Source organism: Phasianus colchicus, chromosome 31, assembly GCF_987193195.1.
Source record: "Phasianus colchicus chromosome 31, bPhaCol1.hap1.1, whole genome shotgun sequence".
In the NCBI taxonomy this organism is placed as follows: domain Eukaryota; kingdom Metazoa; phylum Chordata; class Aves; order Galliformes; family Phasianidae; genus Phasianus; species Phasianus colchicus.
The window spans coordinates 563,896-591,451 of record NC_143466.1 but is presented as its reverse complement, the minus strand read 5'-3'; the positions used below and the strand labels follow the sequence as shown (position 1 = coordinate 591,451).

At 49.0% G+C, this 27,556-nt stretch overlaps 1 protein-coding gene and 2 long non-coding RNA genes across 3 annotated transcripts; 1 reads left to right on the top strand and 2 right to left on the bottom strand.

Moving 5' to 3' along the window:
- Window positions 1–327: 327 nt before the first annotated feature.
- Window positions 328–15,722, bottom strand: LOC116239051 (uncharacterized). The gene is given in 4 exon segments (XM_031609060.2): window positions 328–8,055; window positions 8,058–9,391; window positions 9,490–9,600; window positions 15,591–15,722. Coding segments are annotated over 3 exon segments (1,434 nt in total). The 5' UTR covers window positions 9,512–9,600; window positions 15,591–15,722; the 3' UTR covers window positions 328–7,977.
- A 1,922-nt stretch (window positions 15,723–17,644) lies between these two features.
- LOC149914115 (uncharacterized) lies at window positions 17,645–26,105 on the top strand. The gene is made up of 3 exons (XR_016460588.1): window positions 17,645–18,897; window positions 24,213–24,348; window positions 25,519–26,105. It is a non-coding gene; the product is annotated as an uncharacterized LOC149914115 (long non-coding RNA).
- Window positions 26,106–26,177: 72 nt separating this feature from the next.
- LOC116239063 (uncharacterized) lies at window positions 26,178–27,343 on the bottom strand. Its single transcript, XR_016460587.1, has 4 exons — window positions 27,273–27,343; window positions 26,724–26,771; window positions 26,517–26,609; window positions 26,178–26,263 (listed from the first exon to the last, which is right to left on the bottom strand). It is a non-coding gene; the product is annotated as an uncharacterized LOC116239063 (long non-coding RNA).
- Window positions 27,344–27,556: the final 213 nt, after the last annotated feature.

The following is a 27,556-nucleotide window of genomic DNA, read 5'->3' as shown; positions in this document are numbered from 1 at the left end:
GAGCTCAGAGCAGGGCATGCAGTGCTCCTCCCCCACATCCTGCAGGGCTTTGCACGTCTCACAAAGGACAGCTCTTGCACAAGGACGTCCTGGGGGGAGCATCACGGAGGGCTATGTTCTGCTCCATCCCCAGCTCTGGTTCTGGAAGGATCCAGCTGGAAAATGTCCAGAATTCCACGGCTGAGGATTTGCTGATGCTCAGACAGCAGAGGGCTTCCCCCACATCCTGCCTATGGAGGAGGAAGTCAAGGTATCTGCTAAATACAAATTTAGGTATTCTGTCCTTGGTGTTAATCCTGATACTGTTTGTCCCAGTGTTATTTGTTCCATGGGTCACATTCAATTTATAAGTTTACACATAGAGGTTAACAAGCAGCACTGAATTCAACTGCTCCATGATTTAATGAGCAACACTGTTTATTTGCAATACAACGGTTTGTTTGCAATGCAGTGCAGCACAAAACTTATTCAGAGTGATACATTGCAGTTTATGGCAGCATTCAGGCTGGGAAGGAGTGGGCTTCAAAGCTTTGGAAGGATGAACAAAAATTGCTGAATTAGGCATCACTCACATTCAAAATCCTGCCAGGAAAATCATAAAATGATTGAGCATGCATCATAGAATGTGGTGGGGATCTCTGCTGGTCATTGAATGAAGACTAGAAGTCTACCTCACTGTGAACTTCCAACCTTTTAAGTGGGCTGGGGACAGCCTGACCCAGCTCATATTGGTGTTGTGTTGGGCTGAAGCATCTGTTTCACAGTGCTATCCTCAACAACAGAGCATCTACTCTTCTTTCTTATCGTTTGTCAGTGAGTTTGTGCAACTCTGCATTCTGTTCTTGAGCTTACCTGTATACAAGCAGCTCCCCTTTTTTTTATATCCTAGGCAAATCCTTTTGCCTACAATGCACCACTGTCCATTAACACCTTCCTGAATTACTTTCTAGATTCCACCTGGTGGTTCATATGTCTCTTGGCATAATCATCTAGGTCTTTTTCTCCTGGGACAACACGAGAAAGAACACTGCATGCCTATGCAGGTTATCCCTATAAGGATAATCAGTACAACTACTGCTACAAACAGTTGCTTTACCGAGGTAAAGTTAGGGAGCCAGTGATTGAGCTTATGCTAGATATCCAGGAATCCAAATGAAGTGTCATCTAAGGAGACCGTGTACAACTTTAACCTGTCTCCAAATTGTCTGTAAATCAGCTTCTACCTGTTGATTTTGATCCATACAAGCACAGCAACTTTGGTTAATTATCATACAGACCCCTCCTGCCTTTGCTGTGTGAAGGTCTAGGGACATTCTATTCTGCAAGACCTCAAAGAAGATCTCTGTCTGCAGACCCTGGATGGCATCTAAAGTCAGGTTCTTAATTCTTTCCATTGTGGCTGATACATTCACTATTGCTTTTTCCAGTTTGCTGACCCCCTAGGTCCTGAACCCTTAACACATGCTGGGGCTGCTCCCCATCAAGCAGAGGAGATGAAATTTCAAGCTGTTGTGTATGAATGATGAACATCTTGTTGCACAGCTTTCTGCAGGCTGGATGCAACTGCTATTTCAACTAGCCAAGTGACAAAGTCTCCCTTGCACATCATACTGCGTGAACAACTTCAAGAATGGAAGTCCTCCTCCTTCAGGTATCCAATCCTACCATCACAAGGAAAACAAACAATCTTGGATCCCAAAATCCTCCTGTTCCTGCTATGCAAGGGCTCAGGACTCCTGTAGGCCTCTTCTGCAAAGCAGTCAAAACAGGTAGATTCTGTGAGTGGGAAAAAAACCTTACCTTTGCAAATGGTGCACCTTAAAACCTAGGGGGGGAATTCAGCAATTAAATTTTTCTGGGGAGAGAAAATATAGAGAAAGTCTTCCCTGTGCTCCTGCATGTCTCTGGGGATATGGTGACTCCAGAGGAAACTGCTCGATAATGAACACCTTCTGAGGTCACAAGAGAGGAGAGACACATGAGCATCTTTTCTGCCCAGCCAGCCTTGCAGAGCATGAGTGGAGAAGAATCCTGCCGCAGTGCAAGGATATCTTGCAAAACAAACATGCAGTGCAGAGCTTCTTGCACTCCGAAATCTCTGCTGTGGGTTTGCTCTGATTTTGCTCCCGGCACCTGCTGAAACTTGGGATGCTGAATGTAGGAACAAAAAACTAAGCTTTTCACATGTGTATCCGTGCCAACCGAGCTTGGTGTCTAACAGCTGCCCTGAGCTCCTGAACAAACCACCTGGAAAAAGGAGTATAGCCAATGTGTAGCACGATTAAGGAAGGGTGATGGCAGTATATACCAAACATGCCTGCCCCCAGAAGCAAGAAGTGGGCTGGAATTAGTGCTAAAAAAAAAAAAAAAAAACGAAAAAATACCCTCCTCAAAATGATCCAACGGATGGGACACCTCCCCTGTGAGGACAGGCTGAGAGAGCAGGGGATGTTCAGCCTAGAGAAGAGAATGCTCTGTGGAGACTTGAGAGTGGCCTTTCAGTATTTAATGGGGTTGTAAGAAAGAAGGGTACAGACAATTAGCTGGGTCAGTTGTGATAGGACAAGGAGAAATGTTTTCAAACTAAAAGAGGGGAGATTTAGATTGGATATAACAAAAAAGGGTGGTGAGGCACTAGAACAAGTTACCCAGAGAGGTGGTAGATGCCCAATCCTTGGATACATATAAGGTCAGGCTGGAGAAGGCTCTGAGCAACCTGATCTAGCTGTAGATTTCCTTGTTCATTGCAGGGGAGTTAGACTACATCACCTTTAAGAGTCCAACTCAACTGATTCTTTGACTCCACATTTCCCCATCTTCCATGCATCATTTTTTTATTTTAAGAAAACAGGGTCAGACTCCAAGGAAAAAAAAAAAATTGGGACAAGTCAGTTCATTTATTCTCCTCCTTCCCTTTCAACTGCAAGTGATTTTCAGTAAACATGTAGGAGCCACTTTACTGCTCTCCTGACCTTTGCATCTGATTAATCAGTGGAATCAGAAATTACTGAAAGGAATACATGCACACAGACACACAGAACATTCCTACACATGTTATTCCTTAGGAAACAAGTTCAAAAATCTGCTTGCAGGAAGAGCAGAAGAGAAAATGAGGCATGGAAAGAGATTTTTTTTTTTTTTTTTTAATTTGTTGAACCTCTTCCTGCATTTGGGACACACGTAGCATTTCTTCCATGAGTGCAATCTCCTGTGAGTGGGGAACTCTTGCTCCTGCACAAAGCCCTTCTTACAGACTTGAGGTATCTGTAAGGCTTCTTGCCATGTGGACTCAATGCAGCTTTGTCAGCTTGGAGCTGTGGTTGAAGCACTTGCTGCAATACAGGCATGGATAGGACTTCTCCTCAGTGTCAATGTTCTCATAAGGTTCTTCTCACAGAATCGCTGAATCTTGGGGGTTGGAAGGGACCTCCAGAGATCATCGAGTCCAACCCCCCTGCCAAAGCAGGTTCCCTACACCAGGTTGCACAAGTAGGCGTCCAGGCGGGTCGTGAATATCTCCAGAGAAGGAGACTCCACAACCTCCCTGGGCAGCCTGTTCCAGTGCTCCGTCACCTCACCTAAAGAAGTTCTTGCGCACATTGGTGCGGAACTTCCTATGCTCCAGTTTTCGGCCGTTTCCCCTTGTCCTGTCTCCGCACACTGCTGAAAACAGTCTGGCCTCGCCACTTTGCCCCCCACACCTTAGATATTTATAGACCTGGATCAGGTCCCCTCTCAGTCTTCTCTTCTCAAGGCTAAACAGACCCAGATCACTCAGCCTGTCCTCACAGGGGAGATGCTCCAGGTCCTTCACCATCTTTGTGGCTCTCCGCTGGACTCTTTCCAAGAGATCCCTGTCTTTTTTGTACCCAGGAGCCCAGAACTGGACACAGTACTCCAGATGAGGCCTTACCAGGGCAGAGTAGAGCGGGAGGATCACCTCCCTCGACCTGCTGGCCACGCTCTTTTTAATGCACCCCAGCATGCCATTGGCCTTTTTGGCCACAAGTGCACATTGCTGGCTCATGGCCGACCTGTCGTCCACCAGGACACCCAGGTCCCTCTCCGCAGAGCTCCTCTCCAGCAGCTCATCCCCCATCCTGTACCGGTGCATGCAATTATTCCTCCCCAGATGCAAGACTCTGCACTTGCTTTTGTTAAACCTCATCTGGTTACTTACTGCCCAGCTCTCCAGCTGTCCAGGTCTCACTGAATGGCAGCTCAGCCTTCAGGTGTGTCAGCCAATCCTCCCAACTTCATATCATCAGCAAACTTGCTGAGGGTGGCCACTATCCCCTCATCAGGATCACTGATGAAGATGTTGAACAAGACCGGACACTGAGCACTGAGGAACACCGCTGGTTACAGGCCTCCAACCAGACTCTGCACCGCTAATGACGACCCTCTGTGCTCTGCCAGTCAGCCAGTTCTCAACCCACCTCACTGTCCACCCATCTATCTCACACTTCCTCAGCTTTGTTATAAGGATATCATGGGAGACAGTATCAAATGCCTTGCTGAAATCAAGGTAGACTACATCCACTGCTCTTCCCCCCATCCACCCAGCCAGAGACAACATCATAGAAGGCTACCAGGTTGGTCAAGCACGACCTCCCCCTGGTGAGTCCATGCGGACTACTCCTGATAACCTCCTTTTCTTCCAGTTGTCTGGAGATGGCATCCCTTTCCAGGGACAGAGGTGAGGCTGACTGTCCTGTAATTACCTGGATCTTCCTTCTTGCCCTTTTTGAAGACCAGAGTGACACTGGCTATCCTCCAGTCTTCAGGCACCTCCCCCATTCTCCAAGACCTCTCAAAGATGACAGAGAGCGGTTCAGCAATCACCTCTGCCAGCTCCCTCAGCACCCGTGGATGCATCCCATCAGGTCCAATGGATTTATGAACATTGGTGTTGCCTAGGCACTCTCGGACCAACTCTTCCCTGACTAAAGGGAAGTCTTCCATTCCCCAGACCCTCTTACTAACCTCCAGGGTCTGGGATTCCCAAGGGAGAGCTTTTTCACTGAAGACAGAAGCAAAGAAGGCATTCAGCATCTCTGCCTTCTCAGCATCTCCTGTTACCAGAACACCCCCCTCACTTAGTAGGGGAGGCACATTCTCCCTAGTCTTCCTTTTACTGTTAACATACTTAAAAAAGCCTTTTTAATTATCCTTTATCACTTCTGACAGATTCAATTCCAGGCGGGCTTTAGCCTTTGTCGCATCCCTGCAGGCCCTAACAACATTTCTATATTCTTCCCAAGTGGTCAGACCCTTTTTCCACATTTCCTGGACCTTCTTTCCTTTGAGTTTGTGCATGAGCTCCTTGCTCATCCACACAGGTCTCCTGCCACCCTTTCCTGATTTCTTGCTCACAGGGATGCACTGATCCTGAGCTTGGAAGAAGAGCTGTTTAAATGCCGACCAGCTCTCACAGGCCCCCTGACCTTCTAACACCCTACCCACAGGATAGCTCCAAGTAGATTCCAGAAAGTTGGCTCTCTTAAAGTCCAGGGTAGCAATCCTACTTTTTGCAATGCTTCTTCTACTCAAGATCTCGAACTCCACCATCTCGTGGTCACTACCCAAGCTGCCCTCGACCTTTACTTCCTTGACAAGCCCTTCCTTATTAGTGAGAATAAGGTCCAGCAACACCCCTCCCCTCATTAGTTTCTCCACCCCCTGCATCAGAAAGTTGTCTTCAGCACACTGCAGGAACTGTCTGGACCGCGCGTGCCTGGCCATGTTGCTTATCCAGCAAATATCTGGATAATTGAAGTCCCCCATAAGCACCAGCCCCTGGGATTGTGACACTGCTTCCAGTTGCATGTGGAAAGCTTCATCAACCTCCTCTTCCTGATCAGTGTCAACAGTGTCAGCCATACCAGTCCACCCCTTGATTCTCACCCACTGCTACACCACTCTCCCCCAGGTGGAGTTCAATACATTCTAGCTGCTCTCTCACATAAAGAGCATCTCCACCACCCCGCCTTGCCAGCCGATCTTTCCTAAAAAGCACACAGCCCTCCATGACAACATTCCAGTCATGCGAACTGTCCCACCACGTCTCTGTGACTGCAATGAGATTGTGGCCGTGCAACCACATGCAGATCTCCAACTCTTCCTGTTTATTTCCCATATTGCGCGCATTAGTGTACAGACACTTTAGGGAAGCAGCATCCCCCTGCCACTCTCCATCCCTTCGAACTCCACCCTCATCACCCATCTCCGTTTTGAGCCTCGAACTACCCGCTCAACCCCAGTGGTCCTCATTTTGTCCCCTTCCCCCTTCTTACCTAGTTTAAACACCTTTCAATGAGTCCCGCCAGTTCCTGGGCTAGGATCCTTTTACCCATTGCAGACAGGTGAGTTCCATCTGCAGCCGTCATGCCAGGAGCCGAGTAAATTGCCCCATGGTCAAAAAAAGCAAAATTCTTGTGCCTGCACCAACCTCTAAGCCATTTATTTAAGAGAAGGGTTTTTTTGATCCTCTCAGCGTCCTTCCCTGCCACTGAAGGGATAGAAGAGAAAACCACCTGCACGCCCACTCCATCAAGTATCCTCCCCAGTCCCCTGAAGTCATTTTTGATAGCCTTCAGGCTTCTCTCAGCAGCAGCATCACTGCCAGCCTGAACTACCAGTAAGGGATAGTAATCAGATGGGCGAATAAGCCCAGGAATCTTTCTAGAGATATCCCTGACCCGTGCCCTAAGGGAGGCAGCACACTTCCCTACAGGTGAGGTCAGGCCAGCAAATTGGGCCCTCAGTTCCTTTTAGAAGGGAGTCACCTATGACTCTCACCCTCCTTTCTTTACTGGAGGAGGCAGTCTTCAAGTGTGGAGCCGACTGCCTCTCCTTAGAAAATCTTGGAGGCTGTCCCTCCACCTCATTCTCAGCCACCTCACCCTCCAGTTTCAGGGCTTCAAACCTATTACTTAGAGGCACCTGAGGAACCAAGGAAGGTCAGGATGGGTGCTGCCTGCTTCACTGAGGTGGGACCTGCTGCCATTCCTCCTCTCTTCTCAAGTTGGCTCCCTCAGTTTGACCACAGCAAGGGAGAGGGTCCACTACAGGCTGGGGGTTGCAATCTCTGCTTCTTTCTCGCAGAGAGTCACACCACCAGTCTATCTCCCTCTCACACTCTCTAATGGTTCTTAACTCTCTACCTCCTTCCTAAGCTCCACCACCAGGCTGAGCAGCTCATCCACCTGCTCGAACCTCACCCAGGTGGTGTCCTTCCTATCCTCCCCTGGCAGCAGCAGGCTCAGGCAAACGCAGGCAGCACATTCATAGAGGGTGTGTTCCAAACTGGTACCCACTGGTGTGTGATGAGCTCCCAGCTCTGGATGTACTTCTTCCAGCAGTCAAGGTGCTCATAGGGGCTCTCTCCTGTGTTGGTTTACTGGGGTCTACTAAAAGTTAAGCTCCAGCTGAAGCTCTTCCTGCATTCCCTACAGAGTGACTTCTTGGTCCAGTTGAGGTTTAATCTGGATCCTCATCTGTTGACCCACAGCAGATGAGTTTCTCTGGGGTGAGAACAACAATTCCCTGCACACAAACCTGGCAGAAACGTGCTTCTGATCCACCTGTCATAATCACTGGATTCTGCTTTGTATTCCACTTGCCTTGTCTGCAGCAGAAAGAGAGCAATATAGGCAATTCCCCCAGAAGGAAGGAGGAACGTGATTTGCTTTGGCTCCAGAGCTCAAGCAATTTATGAAGGTTCATCATCATGCAAATCCACAAGCAGGTAACCAGGTTGGGGTTCTAGCTGAAGACCTTCCCACATTTGTGGCACTTGCAGCCTCCATCTCTTGTGTGGACGTGCTGGTAGGTAAGGAGGCTGGAACTGCTTCTGAAGCTTCTCACAAACTCAGGGCACTTCTATCACCTGTCTACTCTGTGGATGTGCCTCTGAGAGTCGAGTTCACGACTGCTTCTAAAGCCTTCCCCACACTCAGAGTACTTGCAGTGTCTCTATCCTGTGTGGATGTGCTGCTGACCTCTGAGGTTGGAATTGCTTTTGAAGCTCTTCCCACACTCAGGGCACTTGTAGGGTCTTTCTCCCCTGTGTGGATGCGCTGGTGGCGGATGAGGTGGGAACTGCTTTTGAAGTTCTTTGAACACTCAGGACATTTAAAGGCTCTCTCTCCTGTGTGGATGAGCTGGTGGTAGATAAGGTGGGAACTGCTTTTAAAGCTCTTTGGACACTGTGGACACTTAAAAGGTCTCTCTCCTGTGTGGATGCGATGGTGGATTGTCAGGTTGGAACTCCTTCTGAAGCTCTTCCCACACTCGGGGCACTTATAGGGTCTCTCTCCTGTGTGGATGCTCTGGTGGTAGATGAGGTCAGAACTGCTTTTGAAGCTCTCCTCACACTCTGGGCATTTAAAGGGTCTCTCTCCCGTGTGGATGTGCTGGTGGCGGATGAGGTTGGAACTGCTTTTGAAGCTCTTTCCACACACAGGGCATTTGAACGGTCTTTCTCCCGTGTGGATGCGCTGGTGGCTCTTCAAATGAGAACTGCTTTTGTAGCCTTTCCCACAAATGGGGCACTTGTAGGGTCTGTCTCCTGTGTGGATGCGCTGGTGGATCATGAGGTGGGAGCACTGCCGGAAGCTCTTCTCACACACAGGGCACTTGTAAGGTTTGTCTCCTGTATGGATGCGCTGGTGGATTGCAAGGTCAGAACTGCTTCTGAAGATCTTTGGACACTCAGAACACTTTAAAGCTCTCTCCCCTGTGTGGATGCGCTGGTGGTAGATGAGGTCAGAATGGCTTTTGAAGCTCTTGCCACACTCAGGACACTTAAAGGGTCTCTCTCCTGTGTGGATGTGCTGGTGGGAAAGGAGTTTAGAACTGCTTTTGAAGCTCTTCCCACACTGTTGACACTTGTAGGGTCTGTCTTCTGAGTGCGTGCACTGGTGGGAATGAAGTTCTGAGCTGAAGTTCTTCTCACCCTCGGGGCAATTGTCAGGTTTCTCTGATGTGTGGATGCACTGGTGGATATGCAAGTTGCAACTTTTTATGTAGCTCTTGTCACACTCGAGGCATTTAAAGGGTCTGTCTCCTGCACGGATGTGCTGCTGGTTAACACAGTCAGAATAAGTTTGAAAGCTTTTCTCACTCCCATCACAAGGATTTTGACTTTTCTTATGGCACACTTCCTTGCTCACTGAGTCTTTATGTTGCTTCTGACCTGTGCTGCAGTCTAGGTGTTTCTTCACTTTCTTTCCTGGACAGTTTCCCAGTGGCTTCTTGACATGCTCTCCTTGCTCCACACCCCCTTGGACATCCTTCCTGGTTTTTCCAACAGAGACACTAACACACTGCCTCTGGGCCATGCCACTGTTCTGCAGATCTTCCTTCATAGCTGTGATACCATCACATGCTGGAGGACAGAAGAAATTCAGAAATACGACATGGTGCCAAAATATTTCCCAGTCAGAGACAGCTTTTCCCAGCCTCCTCCTTTCACCCCCCTCTCACCTGTGCTGAGCTCTTCTGCCATGTCCTCCAAGGTGTGCACATCTGGGATTCAGGGGTCATCCCTTCCTTCCAGCAGGGAGATCACCACAGGCTTGGGGGCTGGAAGTGACGCTTAAATGACATAAACAGAGCAGATGAGAGAACGTTCATGACTCTGGCAGAGCTGCTCATCCAACAACGTTATTATGTGTCCCTCTCAACTCTGAAACCACATTTTGAGCCTGAATGACACCTGGTCAACACATATGAGCTTCCTTTGGAGCCCAGCACGCCTTTCACGTCTCTGAAAATTATGCAGGGACACTTTCTTTAAAATTCTCTTAAGGATATTCTGTTTATTTTTTTCCAAAATGCTCAATGCCCTAGGGTTCAAAAAGGTTTATGGAAATTGACACCGAAAGGCACAAAATGCTACAAACAGTAACCTAGGAGTCGACTGGTTGCTGGAGTTGGTGGCAACACGCAATCACAGAATCATAGAATTGCTCAGGTTGGAAAAGACCTTAAAGATCATTAAGTCCAACCACAACCTAACCATATTACCCAAACTCTAACCCTCTGCTAAATCATGTCCCTGAGCACCGCATCCAGATGGTCTGTAAACACATCCAGGGATGGTGACTCAACCATCTCCCTGGGGACCCATTCCAGTGCTTAGCAACCCTTTCTGTAAAGTAGTTTTTCCTGATATCCAACCTAAACTTACCCGGGCGCAACTTAAAGCCATTTCCTCCCATCCTGTCACCAGTGAGAAGAGACCAGCCCTGCTCTGCTGCAATCACCTCTCAGATATTGAAAGAGAGCAATAAGGTCTCCCCTCAACCTCCTTTTCCCCAGACTAAACAGCTCCAGTTCCTTCAGTCTCTCCTCATAGGCCATATTTTCCAAGCCCTTCACAAGCCTTGCTGCCCTTCTTTGGATCTGCTCCAGCACCCCTGTGTCCTTTCTGTAATCAGGTGCCCAAAACTGAACACAGCACTCGAGGTGAGGCCTCACCAGTGCAGAGTACAGGGGCAGGATGACTTTCCTGGTCCTGCTCACCACACCATTCCTGATAGAAGACAGGATACCACTGGCCTTCTTGACCACCTGGACACACTGCTGGCTCACATTCAGCCAACTGTCCACCAGTACACCAAGGTCCCTTTCCATCAGGCAGCTTTCCAGCCACTCCTCCCCAAGCCCGTAGCGTTGCCTGGGGTTGTTGTGACGAAAATGCAGGACCTGACACTCGACCCTGTTGAAACTCATGCAGTTTACCTTTGCCCATTGATTTAGTCTATCCAGGTCCCTCTGTAGTGCCTTTCTCGGGCAAATCAACAACCCCTCCCACTTGGTGTCATCTACAAACTTACTGAGGGTGCACTCAATCTCCTCATCAAGATCGTTAATAAAGATGTTAAATAGAAGCAGCTCCAGTACTGAGCCCTGGGGGACACTGCTCATGACTGGCTGCCAACTGGATTTAACTCCATGACCACAACTCTTTGGGCCCGGCATCCAGCCAGTGTTTCACCCAGCTGAACATACGCCCATCCAAACCATGGACAGCCAGCTTCTGATAAACTGGATATCTATATCTGCAAAGAAACCTCCCAAAGTGGAGTAATGAAGCATGAGGAAAGCATCAGTTTTACCCATTCCTAGAGTCCTGACTTATAATCAGCCTCCAGGCATTATCTTTAGTCTACCTGTAGCATTCCAGAAATGAGAAATCAGTGATGGAGCTCCCACTAGGGCTTCAGAAACTGAGCATGCAAATCAGGCAGCAAAGAGTTAAGATTACTAATGTAAAAGAAACAAAATACCGTGGCCCAAATTGCCAAAGCAAATTTCTGGCTCCTGGGTGAGAAATTCATGTCACCCACTTGTTCCACAATTATAAATACTCATCAGAAATATTTGGGGTTTTGATGTTTTAAACACATGACCTGGTGCCAGCTTCAAACACTGATGCTAAAAAGGCAGTGTACTTTGCACAGTCCCTGCCCACCTTGAATCAAAAACTACTGCAGTACTCCAGTACCACATTTCTGCTGTGGCGTGGGGTGGAATTGCTGAAGTTACAGCAATACAGCTGGAAAGAAAAACTTTCTGTCACCCACAACTTTTTCTGCCATACACACTGAGCACCGTAATCAAAGGAACTTCTACCAAACAGGTGGGGCAAGCAGCAGCAGCCACTTACTGTCCAGCTTAGCTACGTTTAAAGAAACTGTACAGTGCTATATTATGTATGGGAAAAGGGACTGCTATCTTCAGCCCGAGCAGTTAAGCAAGTTGACACAATATATAAAGGACAGCCTGTGCCAACTATAGGATCTTTTAATTTACTGGGAGCAAGACTAATGAGGACTGCTCCCCCAGAATCCGCTGCAGAAAATCCATTAGGAAATGGTATGCTCATCTAACAGGACTTGCAGGAAAGTATGTTGATAATGGAAGAGCAATCTGAACGCACCCCCTTCCGTCCCTCCCCACACTCAGGCACACAGAGCACAACAACAACAACAACACGGTCCTTAGGGTTTCACCCACTGAAAAGAGAGAATATTGCATGACAGAACAGTTGAACCAGCCTGTGATGATCAAATCAGCATCTACTGATTCTGATACTTATGATTTTAACTACACTTTGCAGCCTAGTTACTGATTCACAGTGGTGCTAAGCATAAAAATGATGGTATAATGGATTTATCTTCTTTTTAATGGTGTCACCCAAGAAGCAAGATAAGGGTGACCTGATTTGCAAATCCCCTTGATTAGAGCTAGGTGACTCGACATTCTCAATCCAAACACAATCAACAATTTTAATGAGATTCTCCGTACAACAATTACCTTAAAAGTATTGTCAGTTTTGTAATGTAATGTCTTAAAATTACATTTATCTAAGCTGTGCAGCTAAAGTATTCAACTTTATAAGAAATCCAAATAAAGAGTGTGATACTTAACAACTTTATAAGGGGAAAATAAAGAAAAAGAGAGAGGGGACACCATGGGACAGAGAAAAAGACAAAAAAAAAGAAAAAAGAGCACTGGTCTGGGTTCCAGTGTTGGTGCAGCCAATAGGGCTGTAAGAGAACTTGACCAGAAGCTACAAACAGAAGCCTCAAAGTCCCTCCCCTAGTTCCTCTCAGACATCCTTTTACGCCTGTTAAATTTACGAAGACTGCAGTCAACAACTCTCCTTGAACAGGGGAGTTTTGGCCAGAGCAAGGCTGTACTATGCACAGTGAGCTCCCTTTTCCTTTGTCTACCACCATGGAATAACCTGTTCTGAATCCACTGCCAAGGTGATTCTCTATTCTTTCACAGCATCTAAATTACCCAAAAAGGGTGATGGTCATAATCCAGTTAAAGAAAGATCTGCTTGCCCATCCCAAGGATCAGGGCTTGCCAAATGCTCCAAAAGAAGGGATTTCCAGGTAGAGATCCCTCCCTTGGGGCAGCTAGCCCTTCAGTGAGGTTAGGTGAATTGCTTCCTCCTGTGCTCCCAGTGCTGTCTGTGTTCCTTCCCCAGGTGCTCAGTCGCTGACTCAGGCCGTGACTGAGCAATTGCCATTCAACATAGGAAAGAGGTGTAGGGTAACACACAAGAGGAAGGTGGCAAATAGCTGAGAGGAAGATTTGAGGGTTGCTCTTTTTTTATTTTTCTATTTCTGAATAGTTTTAGAGACACTGAAGGGAGTAGGCCTGGTAGACGGGAATGAAGAAATTGTACTTCTCCAGAGCACAGAAATCAGAAAGATGATAATAATAAGAGAGAAGAGAGTAAGAGACAGAGGAATAAGGAGAGGAAGACAGAAAGATGGATAGTATCCGCTCTTGGATCCAGCACTGGAGTTTTCAGTCTTGGTCCACAGATGGAGGGTTGCGTATATTTCCATTATGACTGAATAAATTATGGATAACACTTTCTCCTCCATTTAACTCTATTCTACAGCTCAGCTTCCATCTAGTACCTATGAACTCTGTCCTGCTCCAAATCCATTCCAACTTTTAAAATTGACTGTATCCTGGTACAAAGAGGGGTTGAATGAAATGCAAATGGCATTGACTTTGATTATCAATTACAGGAGAAATGAAAGTAGGACAGGGCTGACCCTTCAAATGGAAATGGGTAGCTAACCATTCCTGTAGGTAAACTCTTATCAGTAGAATCAGAGGCAATGTGATCCTACATTTCTTGTCCACAAAAGAAATCTATATACACAGAAGGCATGCTAGCCCTGTGAGTGAACTACTCACACTCATCTCTATGAAGACCTGAAATAAATATCTCACTCTTGTGTGCACACCAACATAGAGAACCTGGATTTTGGAACAGCAGTAGCAACATTATCAGAGACTGGGACATCAGCATGAACAAGCATTTCTGTCTGTTATCCTAGAAGAAAACAGAATCATCTTGGTGGGGAATTCCAAACAAGGGACCATTGGCAAGCTGAAGTTCCCCATGAGAACAAAGGCTAGTGATTGCACAACTCCCACCAGCTGCTCATAGAATGCCTCATCTGTCTCTTCATCCTGGTCTGGCATTCTGTAATGGACCCCCACCAGGATGTCCACCTTGTTGGTCTTCACCCTGATCCTGACCCACAGGGACTCAACCTTACCATCCCCAGCCCCGAGCTCTGTGATATCAAACTGTTCTCTAACAGAGCGCCATGCCACCACACCTCCTTTTTTACCTACACCTTTTGAAGAATTTATTCAGCCATCCATTGCAGCACTCCAGTTGTAACAGTCACCATGTCACCATGTTTCAGTAGTGACAACTAACTCATAGTCTGCATGCCACATGATGACTTCCAGCTCCTGCTTCTTGGCCACACTGTGTGCACTGGTGCAGACGCATTTCAGCTGAGCCACTGGCCTCACCTCCAGCCCTAACACTGTTCCCCAGACTCATCTCTAGCACACCTCATTCCATTCCCTTCCCCCTTCATACTTAGTTTAAAGCTCTCTCAACAAGCCCTGCCAGCTCCTGGGCTGCGATCCTTTTCTCCCTTTGAGACAGATGGGACCCATCTGCAGCCATCAGACCAGATGCAGACTAAACCAGTGAACTGCCTCACTGTCAAAAAAAACACAACAAAGTTGCAGCAGTGGTACCAGCCTCTCAGCCATGTATTTATCACAAGCATTTTTCCGGTCCTCTCAGTATCCTTCACTGCCACTGAAGACACAGAGAACACCATCTGTACTCCCACTCCATCCACTAATCACCCGAACACACAGCAGTCCCTTAGGACAGCCCTAAGGCTTCAGTCAGCAAGTTCATCACCACCAGCCTGAGCTTCAGTAAAGGACAATAGCAGGAAGGATGAACCAGGCCGGAAAGTTTTCTGCTGATGTCTGTGACCTGGGCCCTGGGGAGGCAGCACACTTCCCTACTAGGAATGCATAGGGTTAATGCCTCCCCCCCTTGCCTTTTTCTTTTTTAAGTTATTACTATTTTTTAAATAAAGAATTACTCTGCTGTTGGAGATTCGTTGGCAGGTTTTTATTTTGCTTTGCTGGGTTTTGTACCCATTCCACAATGGTTAACGCTGATTGCCAATTCTCTTCTGTCCAGCTCTGCCCCTCCGTGGCCAGGCAGGCCTTCCTGCCTTTTAATAGCTCTGACAGAGGGGAGCAGTCAAAGCCGGGCTGAACCCAGGAAGCCATGACCATCTGCGAGAGATTTCAGAGCCAGCGGATTAAGCGTCCTTTCTTGCCTGAGGAAACCCACACTCAGTGCTGCTGTACCACTCACACAAAGCGTTCTCACTGCCAGTTCCAACGCCTCACCCCACCAGGCGGGCCGCGAGGAAGGTCAACCTTCTAACGCTCTGCGCGAGCACCCGGCTGCTAAACCGGGCTTTCCGTTCGGGAGCCCGTGCCGGCTGGGCCCGGCTGTCCCGCACATCCCGCGTGACCTCACTCAAGACGGCCGGCGATGGAACACGCCAGGTGCGGAATTAACCCCGCCAGCTCCGCTAAGGAGCGCAGCACCGCAGCTCAGCACCGCGCACGGCTCCTCCCGGTGCGCGGCCCGGCTCCCCGGCCCGAGCCGCGGCCTCGCACGCTCTGCCGGGCCCTTGCTCGCCCGGCCTCACCCGCTCTGCTGGGAAGAGCCGGCCGCCGTTCTCCCGGCTCGGTACCGACGCCCGGGGCTACTGGTTAGATCCAGCCCCACGCCGCCGGAAGCCGCCCAGGCGTGAGGGAGAGCACTTCCGGTCAGGGCTGCCCCGTCCGCCGGAAGCCGCGCAGACGCGGGGGAGAGCACTTCCGGTCGAGCTGTCCGGCTGCGGTGCGGTTGCGCGGGCGCTCCCGTGGGTGGCGGTGGGGGAGGAGATGCCGTGCACTGCTGTGAGGAACATTCCTGTTCCAGTCGGCTCGCTCGGCCACCTTTATCCCTGAAGGAGGCAGCGGGGAGTCTTCAGCTTTCTTTATCACGGAACTGTAGGGGTTGGAAGGGACCTGCAGAGATCATCGAGTCCAGACCCCCCTGCAAAGCAGGCCCCCTACAGCAGGCTGCACAGAGGGCGTGCAGGCGGGTCTGGAGTATCTCCAGAGAAGGAAAATCCACAGCCGCCCTGGGCAGCCTGCTACAGAGCTCCGTCACCTCACCATAAAGAAGTTCCTTCGCATATTGGTGCAGAACTTCCTGCGCTCCGGTTTGTGGCTGTTTCCCCCTGTCCTGTCTCCACCGACCACAAGGTTGGCCATGTGCCTTTGCCTCCCACATTTAAGATGCTTACAAAAAGTAATCAGATCACCTCTCGGTCTTCTTTTCTCAAGGCTGAACAGACCCAGGTGAGTTAGAAGAGGACAAGATAAGGTTAACTGTTGTATAGGAATGCAGGTAAGCAGGATGTGAGGCCAGATAAGAAAAGATATTGTAAACTTGAAGAAACACAAGGAATGGTCAGGATGGGATTACTTCTGTTGAAGACAATGAGCCTTCATCCCATGACCACCAGAAGACCCCCACTGCCCAGGGTGCATGTGCCGGAGGGAGGGACCATATGCTGATGGGTTCTCGGAAATGTAATGAATATGTATACAAATTCCAGGAAAAACACTGATTATGTATTAGTTTGGCCTGTATCTGTACCACACTTTTGTCTTCCAGTGTGCAAGTTCGGAGGAGCTATCCTCCTTGCACCCAGCTTGGTGCCAAATGCTGAATAAAAACAGACCTGCTTTATAACCAACTCTGGGTTATAGAGTTTGATTCCGTAAAGCACAGGTAACCCAGCCTTTCCTCACAGGGGAGATGCTCCAGGCCCTTTATCATCTTTGTGGCCTTCTGCTGGACTCTCTAGGAGATCCCTGTCTGTTTTGTACTGGGGAGCCCAGAACTGGGTGCAGTGCTCCAGGTAAAGGCTGAGCAGAGCAGAGCAGAGGGGGAGGATCACCTCCCTCGGCCTGCTGGCCACGCTCCTTTTAATGCACCCCCGGATCCCACTGGCCTTCTTGGCCACCAGGGCTCACTCCTGGCTCATGGCCAATGTGTTGTCCACCAGAACACCAGGTCCTTCTCTGCAGAGCTCTTCTCCAGCAGGTCATTCCCCAACCTGTACTGATACGTATGGTTATTCCTTCCCAGGTACAAGACTCTACACTTGGTTTTGTTAAACCTCATCTGGTTTCTTGCTGCTCAGCTCTCCAGTCTGTCCAGGTCTTGCTGAATGGTAGCACAGCCTTCTGGTGTGTTTATGTGAATAAAGGGACAGTCCTGTGGGGCACAATGCTCTGGGGGCTGTCTGCCACTGTTATCCCTGTACCCCAACGCTACTCAGACTTTCCCCATTTCCTTTTGGCTGAGGTTCTTGGGGTTCACACTCATCTCAATGCGCCCATCTGCCACCCCCTGGTAGGTACCCCCCTTTCTTTCTTTTGTTCATACATGCTTGATAATATGGTTTCAGTGTTTGTTGTTTTGCCCAACTGGAGCTACCATTGTATCCCATAAAGTCCCTCCCTCTTTGTTCTGCCCAGCAAACAGGATTTCCAAGCAGCTGCTCAGCTAGCATCTCCTGCCATATATCTGCAACATAATTCTGTTTAACCAGTTTTTCTTCTCAGATCTTATTTTGCAAGGACATTTTATCCTTTCTTCTTTTATCGCAGTATATCACTGCTTTCTGGCAGCAAATACATTTGGGAGCAAATATTTTCGGGGTGAAGCACCAAAATGAAGACTAACATTTCACCCAAGAGCTCCGATGAGCACCTTGAGAACTCCCTAAGAATTGATACCACTTTCTCGGAGCCACACTGAGGCATCAGTTTCACAAAACAAAGTCCACAGAACAATTACCCATTCTGCTGTATGTCCCGTGCATCTATCCTGACCATTCTACCATGTACAAATCAGGATTGTATGCTGTCCTGCTTCACACTCACACGGCAGTAAAAGTGAAAGGAATCAAACCATTGTGAAAGCAGCTCCTGAGCAAAGCAGCGCAAGTAATCCAGTGGAAATCAGAAAGTCGGAGGTGGAGTGGAACCCACTCAGCAGTCAGAACTCTTTTTTTAAAGAACCAAAGCAGAGAGGTTGGTGTATGTCGTCGATTATAACGTGGAGTTGTGGTTGTAGGGGCTCTTTAACTAGCCTTGAGTGGGACTGAAGTGAGAACGTTTGGAGGAGTCTGGCCAAGAATGTATTAAACAGCACTATTTTTTCTGACGAGGAGCGCTGCTTTGTCTGACCACGAGTACGTGCAGTTGTCACCACAAAAGGAAACAAAGATGCTCTAGAGAAACCTTAGTTAGCTTAATTAGCGTGGGAAAAGGTTTGAGTGGAGATCTGACCAGATAATGAGCAGCCACCTTAGGCTGATGGGCTGGCACCTGGATTCTGCACACTATTGCTCTATAACACTTACACAACCAAAAGAAAGCAACCAATCAACAGTTCTATGCCTGCTTCTTAAGTGATATGTGATGCCTGGCATCCAGCTCTGGGTGAGCTTGCTGTGTGAATTCCTGCCTGGCACTTGAATCTGTGCAGACTTGGAATACAGGTTGAGCAGCAGACCTCGACTGCTTCTGTGCTTCAGCACATCAGGAACAATCCGACCCCTGCTGAGGAACAGAGCGGTTAAGCACTGGGCTTAAACGGAGCTCTGGGCAAGGAGGTGCCCTGCTAGGGAAATGGACTGGGAGTCTGGGCTCTTCCAGGAAGCTCTGGTTGGAAAAAGGCTGTGGAGGAGCTCACTGATCCCCACCCAGCAGCAGACCTGGGAGGGGAACCCTGTGAATAGAGCCTGGCTGGAAGCCATCCAGGCAGCATTGTGGTGGCAGGAGATGCACCAGGGCCATCCTCAGCCAGGCCTGAGTCGAGAACACTTTGCATCCTCTGCTCTGTGTGACTCCAAGGAGCCGGGCTGCCTGCAACAGGGATCCATGCCCAAGGTAAGTGTCCTCCATTGCTCATGCAGAGAAGCTTTAACCCATTCTCAGATGCTTTGTGGGACTGCCTCCATTCTCAAGGATGCTTTTCTGCCCCTGCCTGCAGCACCAGGAGGGGAGAGGGGAACAGCAAAGGGTGGTTCAGAACCAGCACTGCTTTACCCCAGGTGGAATCCCGGTCCCGGCTCCATCTCCTGCCCAGCACAACAGGTTTGCTGGGCAGAGGGGATGCAACGAAGGGAGCAGCAGTTCCCAGGCGTGGTGTAGCCCAGGCTGGGCTCCGAGGGACACAGGAAGGGGTTGGAGCTGGGAAATGAGGAAGCGAGCAGTGGAGGTCAGTGTGCTCTGCTACCTTTTGGCTTTCTAATACAGCATAGCTGGGGCTGCATTTCTCCTCCTTCCCGTAGGCCATGCAAGACACAGGATGACCTTGCTCTGCACCTCTGCATGCATGGATTATTCCTATATGTTTAAAATACTTCCTACCTCCTGCCTGCTTTTGAGTTTGTCAAGCCTCCAAGTAGGGAATTTCTATTTCCCTCCCCGCTCCCTACCAGGCCCCTATTTTCCTTTAGGGAATCCAGCAGGCAAGATGGACCTCTAGCGTCTCTTTTAAGGTTACCTTATGTTCAGCTAGTGCTTGGCTTGGTTGCTCACTTGTTTTGAGGCTTGTGCTACCCCCTGAACTACAGGACTGGGGTTTCTTTGTTGTTCAAACCCTTCCCAAAGTTTCTGTTGAGGATTTCCTTTCAGCTGAAGATGTCTTTAGCACACAGCTGCTGCTGGCCCTGAGCATGTTCAGCTCCTGCACCAGCTCCAGCACTGGGCTCCAGTTCTGTTCTGTGCACGTGCACACTGCATTTCTCCTTGTATTTGAATTCCAGGGACAGTGGGAACTTCGGTGCAGTGGTTTAACTGCAGCAGGGAGCTCAGCACAGCACCCAGCTTACTCACTCCTAAACACAGTAGGGGAGAAAATACATTGAAAAGCTGACAGCTTGTGGGCTGGGTTAAGAACAGGACTGGTTGCCATTAGTAGGAAAGGAAAGGTTAACTTACTGCCTCTTAGCCTTACTGTTGACAAACTAGAGCAGGGAGAATGAAAAGCCATCTGAAAACATCTACCCTCCTCATCCCCATTCTTCCTCCTCTCCCCAGGAGGAGCAAGGGAGTGGTTTTGCAGTTAGCTCATCGAAAGACATGCTTTTGCTCAGCAGCAGTGTTCTTTCTCCCATCAGAGACAAAGTAAGATCGGGGAATCATTTTCTTGTCCTATCATCTGGACAGTGAAGTCTCAACACAACTGGGCCCTCTCCTTCTGTCTCTGTAGTCCTGGAGCTGGAAGTGGATTCACCTCTCTCCCATGCACTCTGCTCAGAAGGAGGTGGGGTTCCTCTTTCCTCAGTTCATGTCTGTGTTAAAAACAAGCTCCTGCCCCTGTGCTGTATTACAGCTATACTGTGGGAGGGGGCAGTATCTGAAACATCAGACACATGGTGGGATGGCCAGCTGAATTTGACAGCAGATGTCAACATTGTGCAGGGCAGCCTGTTGGCTGGTCAGCTCTCCAAATAGTGCTATGTACCACTGGCAGAGCTAAGTTTCTCTCTTTCTGTTTTTCATAATTGTACTTATTAGGTCAATTAGCAATAAAGAAATTTGAACGGAATTTCTAAGAACAGATCTTTCCTAATGTGCTGCATCCTTACATTGCCTATCCTAGTTCTAAAGGTATACTAATCAGAAGAGGAAGTCCATGTAGAGTGTATGTCCTCTGGTAAGTGAGAAGGGAGAACTGGAAACAGCAGACACTGAGGAAGTTGTGGTACTCCACAAGTTCTTTGCCTCAGCCTCCACTGGCAGTCAGGCTTCCCATCTCTCTCAAGTCCCTTAACTTCTAAGTGAGGGTGTTGAGGGAACCAAATCCTCCCACTGTAAGCAAAGAACAGATTTGAGCTGAACACGTACAAGACTATAAGGTCTGATGTACATCCCAGGAACTCAGTGATGTAGCAGTCAAGTCAGCCTCCATCATAACTGAAATGTCATGGCTGTCAGGTGAAGTCCTCAGTAGCTGGAAAAAGAGAGAAAAGAGTCCCATTTTTAAGAAGGGTAAACAAAGACCCAGGAAACTACAGGCCTCTGAGATCACCTCTGTTCTTGGGAATACCATGGAAAATATCCTCCTGGGAGCTATCGTGAGGCACATGCAAGACAAGGAGAAGATCCTAGACAGCCAGCATGGGTTTACCAAGTGCAGATCATGCCTGACCAATCTGGTGGCTTTCCATGATTAAATGAAAGCACTGGTAGTCAAGGGGGAGCTTGACTGAAGTAATCTACCTGGACTTGTGCAAGGCTTTGATATGGTCTCAGTCCACATCCTTATCTCTAATTTGGAGATACGTGGATTTGAAAAGTGGATTAGTAGCTGGCTGTATGACTGCAGCCTGAGGGTTGTGGTCAGCAGCTCTGTGTCCAGGTGGAGGCTAACAATAAGTGGTTATATTAAGGAATCCCTCAGGGTTCCATCTTGGGACTGCTGTTTTTAATATCTTTGTGGGTGATCAAATAAATTCTTCACTGTGGGGGCTGTCAGGCACAGGAAGAGGTCCCCCAGAAAGGTTTTGGATTGCCCCATCCTATGAGGCATTCAGGGCCAGGGTGGATGTGGCTCTGGGCAACCTGATCTACTGCATGACAACCCTTCCCATGGCAGAGAGGTTGGAACTGTATGATCTTTAATATCGCTCCAACCTAAACCAGTCTATGATTCTCTGAATCTAACTCGGTTCAGTTGGTCAATCTGGGACCCAAATAAATATCTGTATAAACATGCCAAGGCACCCTAACAGCCTAACACAAGTGCACGTGGCTGGCACAGGATGGATCCCCTTCCACCCCAGTGCAAGGAGTAAGGATGAGGAAAAGCAGACAGGTTCTCAACGCCTTTTTTACATCTGTCTTTAATAGTCAGGCCCGTTATTCTCAGGGTACTCAGCCCCCTGAACTGGAAGACAGGGTGGGGAGCAGAATAAACCCTCCACAATTCAGAATAAAACAGCACGTGACCTGCTGCTCCACCCGGGCTGTCACACATCCGTGGGATTGGACTGGATCCACCTGAGGGTACTGAGGGAGTTGGTGGACGTGGCATCCTAGCAGCCCTAATCAATCAGGGAGTTCCCAGGTGACCGAATACTTGCTAATGTGGTGCCCATCTACGAGAAGGATCATCCTGATGTCCTCCTATGACTACATACCCACCTGGTGGATGAGATGCTGTGGGTGGAAGCTACCTGGACTGGAGCAAAGCCTCTGACACCGCCTCCTGTAGCATTCTCCTGGAGAAGCTGGCAGTCCATGGCTGGGATGGGTACACTCTTTGCTGAGTAAAAAACTGCTAGGAGGGCCAGGCCCAGAGAGATCCAGATGGAGTCCAGTTCTGAGAGGCGTTCCTCAGGGGTCGGCGCTGCAGCCTGTCCTGTTCAGTGTATTCACTGACGAGTCGGATGAGGGAATTGGGTGCACCCTCAGTAAGTTTGCAGATGACACCAAGTTAGGAGGAAGCGTCCCACAGACGGACTGAGATAGGCTGAATCACTGGGCTGACTGCAACTGCATGAGCTTTAAGAACGTCAAGAGCTGAGTGCTGCTTTTCGGCTACAGAAATCCCAGGCACCGTCACTACAGGCTTGGGGCAGAGCGGCTGTAAGGCTGCACGGACGAAAAGGGTCTGGGGTGCTGGTGACAGCCGGCAGTGCCCTCCAGTGGCCAAGGAGCCCAATGGCAGCCTGAAATGGGGCAGTCAGGAGCGGGGATGCGATCGTCGCTGTGATTTGCCAGTGGCCCCAGGGGATCTAAATTGCTAGCGGTTGTCCTTGTCCCATCAACTGCAGCCCAGCCCAGCCCAGCCGCTCCCTACAAGAAGACATGGCGGCCCTGGAGTGTATCCACAGAGGGGCACCAAAGCTGGGAGGGGTCTGGAGCGCAAGACTTAACGGGGAGTGGGAGAGGGAGCTGGGATGGTTCCATGTGGAGAAGAGGAGGCTCAGGGCAGACCTTATCGCTCCGTCCAGCTACCTGGAGGGAGGTTACAGCGAGATGGGACCTCTTCTCCCAGGTAAATAGCAATAGGACTACGGGGAATGGCCTCACATTGCACCATGGGAGGTTCAGATTGGATATTAAGAAAAGTTTCTCCCAGAAGGGGTGGCGAGGCATTGGCACAGGCTGCCCAGGGAAGCGGTGGAGTCTCTGGAGGTGCGTAAGGAAAGGGTAGCTGTGGTACTTCAGGACAGGGTTTGTTGGGCAGTGTTGTTGGCAGGTGGATGGTTAGACTGGATGAGCTTTCCAACCTTAATGATTCCGTGATTCTCCTCTCAGTACCTTACGTTCGCAGAAGTAGCACTAAATATACTGTGGATCTTTCTAAAGTGCAGAAGGTTACAGTGAGCTGTGTCTGTTCCATAATGTTCCTTTATTGGCTCTGGAGCGTCGTTCTCCAATTGACATGGATCCAGGGTGTCCCTTAAGGAGTCCTGCATAGGCAGGAAGAGCAGTTGCTTAATCTGACACTGCGTGGACAACGTGACTGCCCATCTCCCCAGCCCTGTCTGCTTAATGCCACCTGGCACTTGCCTTGCTTTTCCTTACATCAGACTTCTCTTCTAAAGTCTGCACTGAATGTTTCAGACCCTTTGTAGCAGCTGCCACCTGCTCTCCTCAGAGAACACGGGTGCAGAAGGGTTTCTCTTACGTTTAAACAAAGAACAGTAAGCGTAACAAAGCGTAACACAGGTTACCAAGAAATAGAACGTACTCCTCAGCTGTATGTCTCCACTGAAGTTCTCCTTCCCAAAAGATGACTGTACAAGAAATATGTCACGTACATAGATAGGAAATGATAAATATTAATATGAAAGGCATATTAATTAAACAGTAAGCTGGCTAAGGACACAGTGAGACAAACTGCTAAGGAGGGACAAACATTAGCTCCCTGAAACTCAAAGAACTGCACTCATTAAAAGGGCTATAAATGATCGGAGATTAAGGGGAGAGGAAATTGGGATAACAATAGAAACTGCAAAGGTTGAGACAGGCAGCTGGAAAGGTGGCTTCCAACGTGGTCAGCCTAATCAGGGCAGGTGGAAATACCTGTAAAATGAGGGCAGTTACATGCACAGAATGAGAGAGAGTTGTCAGTGCAAGAGCAGTGGAAGATTGGTATTTCTTTCCATACAGTGAATATCCATCCTGAAAGGTCACGTTTTCTCATGATAGAAATTCCACTTATTGTGTGCGTGTTTCACTGACAGGATTGAACCAGGGCAGCTCATGAGGAGGTGCTGAGTGTTTGAAAAACACTGAAGATAACTTCAGGTTTTCAAGCAGAGCTCCACCGTGTGACCACAAGCAGCCGGTGCCATCTCGAGAGGCCCTGGTGTTCCTGAGGTACCTCCTGGGACTAACAGTTGTCAGAGAGAACCTGCAGGAGACCAGAGCCCTTTGGGACTGCAGATGGAGCCTGGAAGGAGAGCCCCAAGGGATCTGATTGCTAGCAGTTATCTTTGTCCCTGTACTGCAGCCCAGCCCAGCACACTAAATCCTCCCCCCCACAATAAGACAGTGGATCATTGGGGATGATCCACAGTTGAAGTGGCCACTGGAATCCAAGAAACTCTTCCTGGTTCTTAGTAGATATCCAGATATCCACGAAACGTGCTGGATTATCTGTGGCAAACTCAGACTGAAAGAGTTGAGTGCAGGTCACGCCAAGTAACTGTGGTAGAATCCATTATTTGGGGAGAACATCTCCTTCCAGCTAGGGAAGTTAAGTGGAACAGTGTGAAAAGATCCATCCGGCCAATCCTCTGAGTAAGGGAAAATCAAATGTATTGTGCTATAGTGGCAGAAGGCAAACATTATTGGACTGTGCCTCAATTTACTAAAAGCTGTCTAATCCACTTAACCCATGAGCAAAAACAGATGGTCTAAGCGGAGTGAAGGACACTGATTTGTGGCATAACATGAGGAAGACAGTAGATTGCTGATGTAAGAACTGTCATGCTTGTGCCCTGACCAGTGCTGATTATGCTGGAGTAAAAGCCTCAGGCTAGCACCAGTGTACCGAAGGCCCATGGGAATGACTGCAGATTGACTTTGCAGGACTCCAGCCCACGACAGCTCAGAGCAACAAATGCATCTTGGTATTAGTAGTTCCTTTTTGCAACGGGGCAGTAGCCATTTATCCCTTCACAAATGCCAGTGCTGAGAAACAAAAGGCTCTACAATATCGTTCATATAACTCTATGTGTAGAGAAAATGGCTTTGATCCAGAAAGCTAATAGTATAGACAGATAACAGAGAAGGCAGAATACCAGAAGGCATGCCACAACAGCAAAACGACACATCAGTGACAATGAGCTTGTCTTTCTCTGTTTATTTCAAATGTGTTTTTTTCTCTCTTCTGCATTGATCGCCATATTGTAGAAAGGATTGAAGGGAATAAAAAGCTAAATATATTAGAATTAGTCGGGAAGAAAATGAATGTAAGCAACCTCAAAAACACTTCTTTATTTTTTGTATAAGCTTGACTTAGTAAAAGGTGCTTCTTTTCTGTAGGTATGAAACAACGGATACACCAGGAAATTTTGGCTGACCTCCCCAGATCACAGCCTTTAAAGGGATCATTAATTGCAATGGAGAAAGATTTTGGTGGGCTACATCAAGGGGAAAATGAAAAAGCTTTGTTAGGATTATAAAGCACCAGGAGTACAGCACCCTCTTATGGCTTCAATTCAAATGGACTGGGTGCCCTGCCACTAGCTGGGAGGGCGGGTAGAAGGCAAGGCCAAGTGAGGAGGAATTGGAGGAAGAATGGAGGGAGGGATGGAGGGAAGAAGAGATGGAGGGAGAGGGAAGCAGAGGGCAGGGGCTGCAGCTGCCCCACAGGGAGAGTGCAGGAGGGACAGAACGCATCCAAACGGCACCAAAAGGAGTCAGAAATTGTGCTGAGGGCTCCAGAGGACATTGGGTGCTACCTCTCGTGGGCTGTCCCCCCCAGCGTCACTCAGTGCCATCTCCACAACTTCAGTACTGTGTCCAACCCACTGGATATCACAGAATCGTGGAATAATGGAGTTACTGCGGGGATAACGGGTACATATGGACAAAAGGACAAAGGGACTGATGGATGCAAGAATAGAGGGACACACGGACACAGGAGCTTTGCTGGCGGTGTTTATTGGTGTTTCTTTATGGGAAAACAGACTGTGTTCTTTCAAAGATCTGGTGGAGATATGCAGGGATGATCAAGTCCTTATGGAACATGGTGGGGACAGCACAGGGTTCACACCAGTGTTTCATCCTGAAAGTCAAAGTGCAGGCAGTGACCTTATGGTCACTTTATTTGGTCTGTATGGCACCAGAACCCTTTGTGTTCTTTGGGTGACCTTATGGGGTCCTTATGGTATCACGACAATCACCTGCACCTTACAGGGACAGCACTGTTCTTCTTGGATCCTTTTTGATCTCCTCCACACCTCCCAGTCCAGAGGGATTTGGGGTCCCCCCACAGCCCAGGACCCTGCAGGATACAGGGGTCCCCCAGTGTCACTCACTTTGATAGGAAGATCCACAACCACGGGATCTGGGAGCACCAGCAGAACAGGGGGAAGGGGATGGGAGTTCCGCTTTCCTCGTAGCAACTTAAGCTGCAGTGGGAGAAATGAGGAGATCCCAGTGGGCACCAGAACCTCCTCAAAAACCACTGAGGACCTGGGGCTCCCCAAATGGGAGGCACCTCCTGAGGGCACCGTAGTACTCACTCCTAAATCAAAAGCTCCGCTTGCTCCCACCTCGAAGTCATCCAGGAGCTGAGGATGAGGAGACAGTTTGGGTTGGAGTTAATAGGAAAGCATATGGCAGAGGCAACAACCTTCGCAACAACCCCATATGGCCTCCCCTTGGTCTTAAAGGGAAAATCCCTACTGGTTCCCACAGACCCAATTGCTTCCACATGTCATCTGGAGTCCCTGGAATGTGGGGATCGGCTGGGGGTGGAGACCAGAAGGTGGAGATCCAAAGAAGGAAACAAGGGGACCCAAGAAGGGGGGCCGAGAGGATCCAAGGAGAGGGGACAGAGGGGACCTAAAGAGGAAACCCAAAGAGAAGAAACCAAGAAGACCCAAAGAAAGGGAATCAATAGGACTCACAAAGAGGAAACCAAGTGAACCCGGGGACCCAAAGAGAAGGAACCAAAGGAACCCAAAGCGAGGAAACCAAGGGGACAGAGGGGACGCAAAGAGCAGGAAGCAAGGGAACCCAAGGAGAAAGTGGTTGCGAGCCAGCCCGTTACCAAGAACCCGTCTGCACACCCTAGCCTGTGCCTGGAGGCACATGGAGGCGAGGAGCAGGAGCACGATGACAGCAACTGCTTTCATCTTCCACTGTACGCTGGGAGCTGGGTGAGGCTGCAAGAAGCCAGGGCTGCATTTATTCTCTTGGGACCCCCCTCACGTTCCAAAATGCCCCTGGGCTTGGCAGAGTCCCCTGGCACAGGCTGAGCCTGGCATGCAGCCAGCCCCTACCTTGGCTCCAGGGCATGGGAAGGAGCCAGGGATCAGGGGAAGGGCACTAAGTGCTGGGAACCCAATGGCAC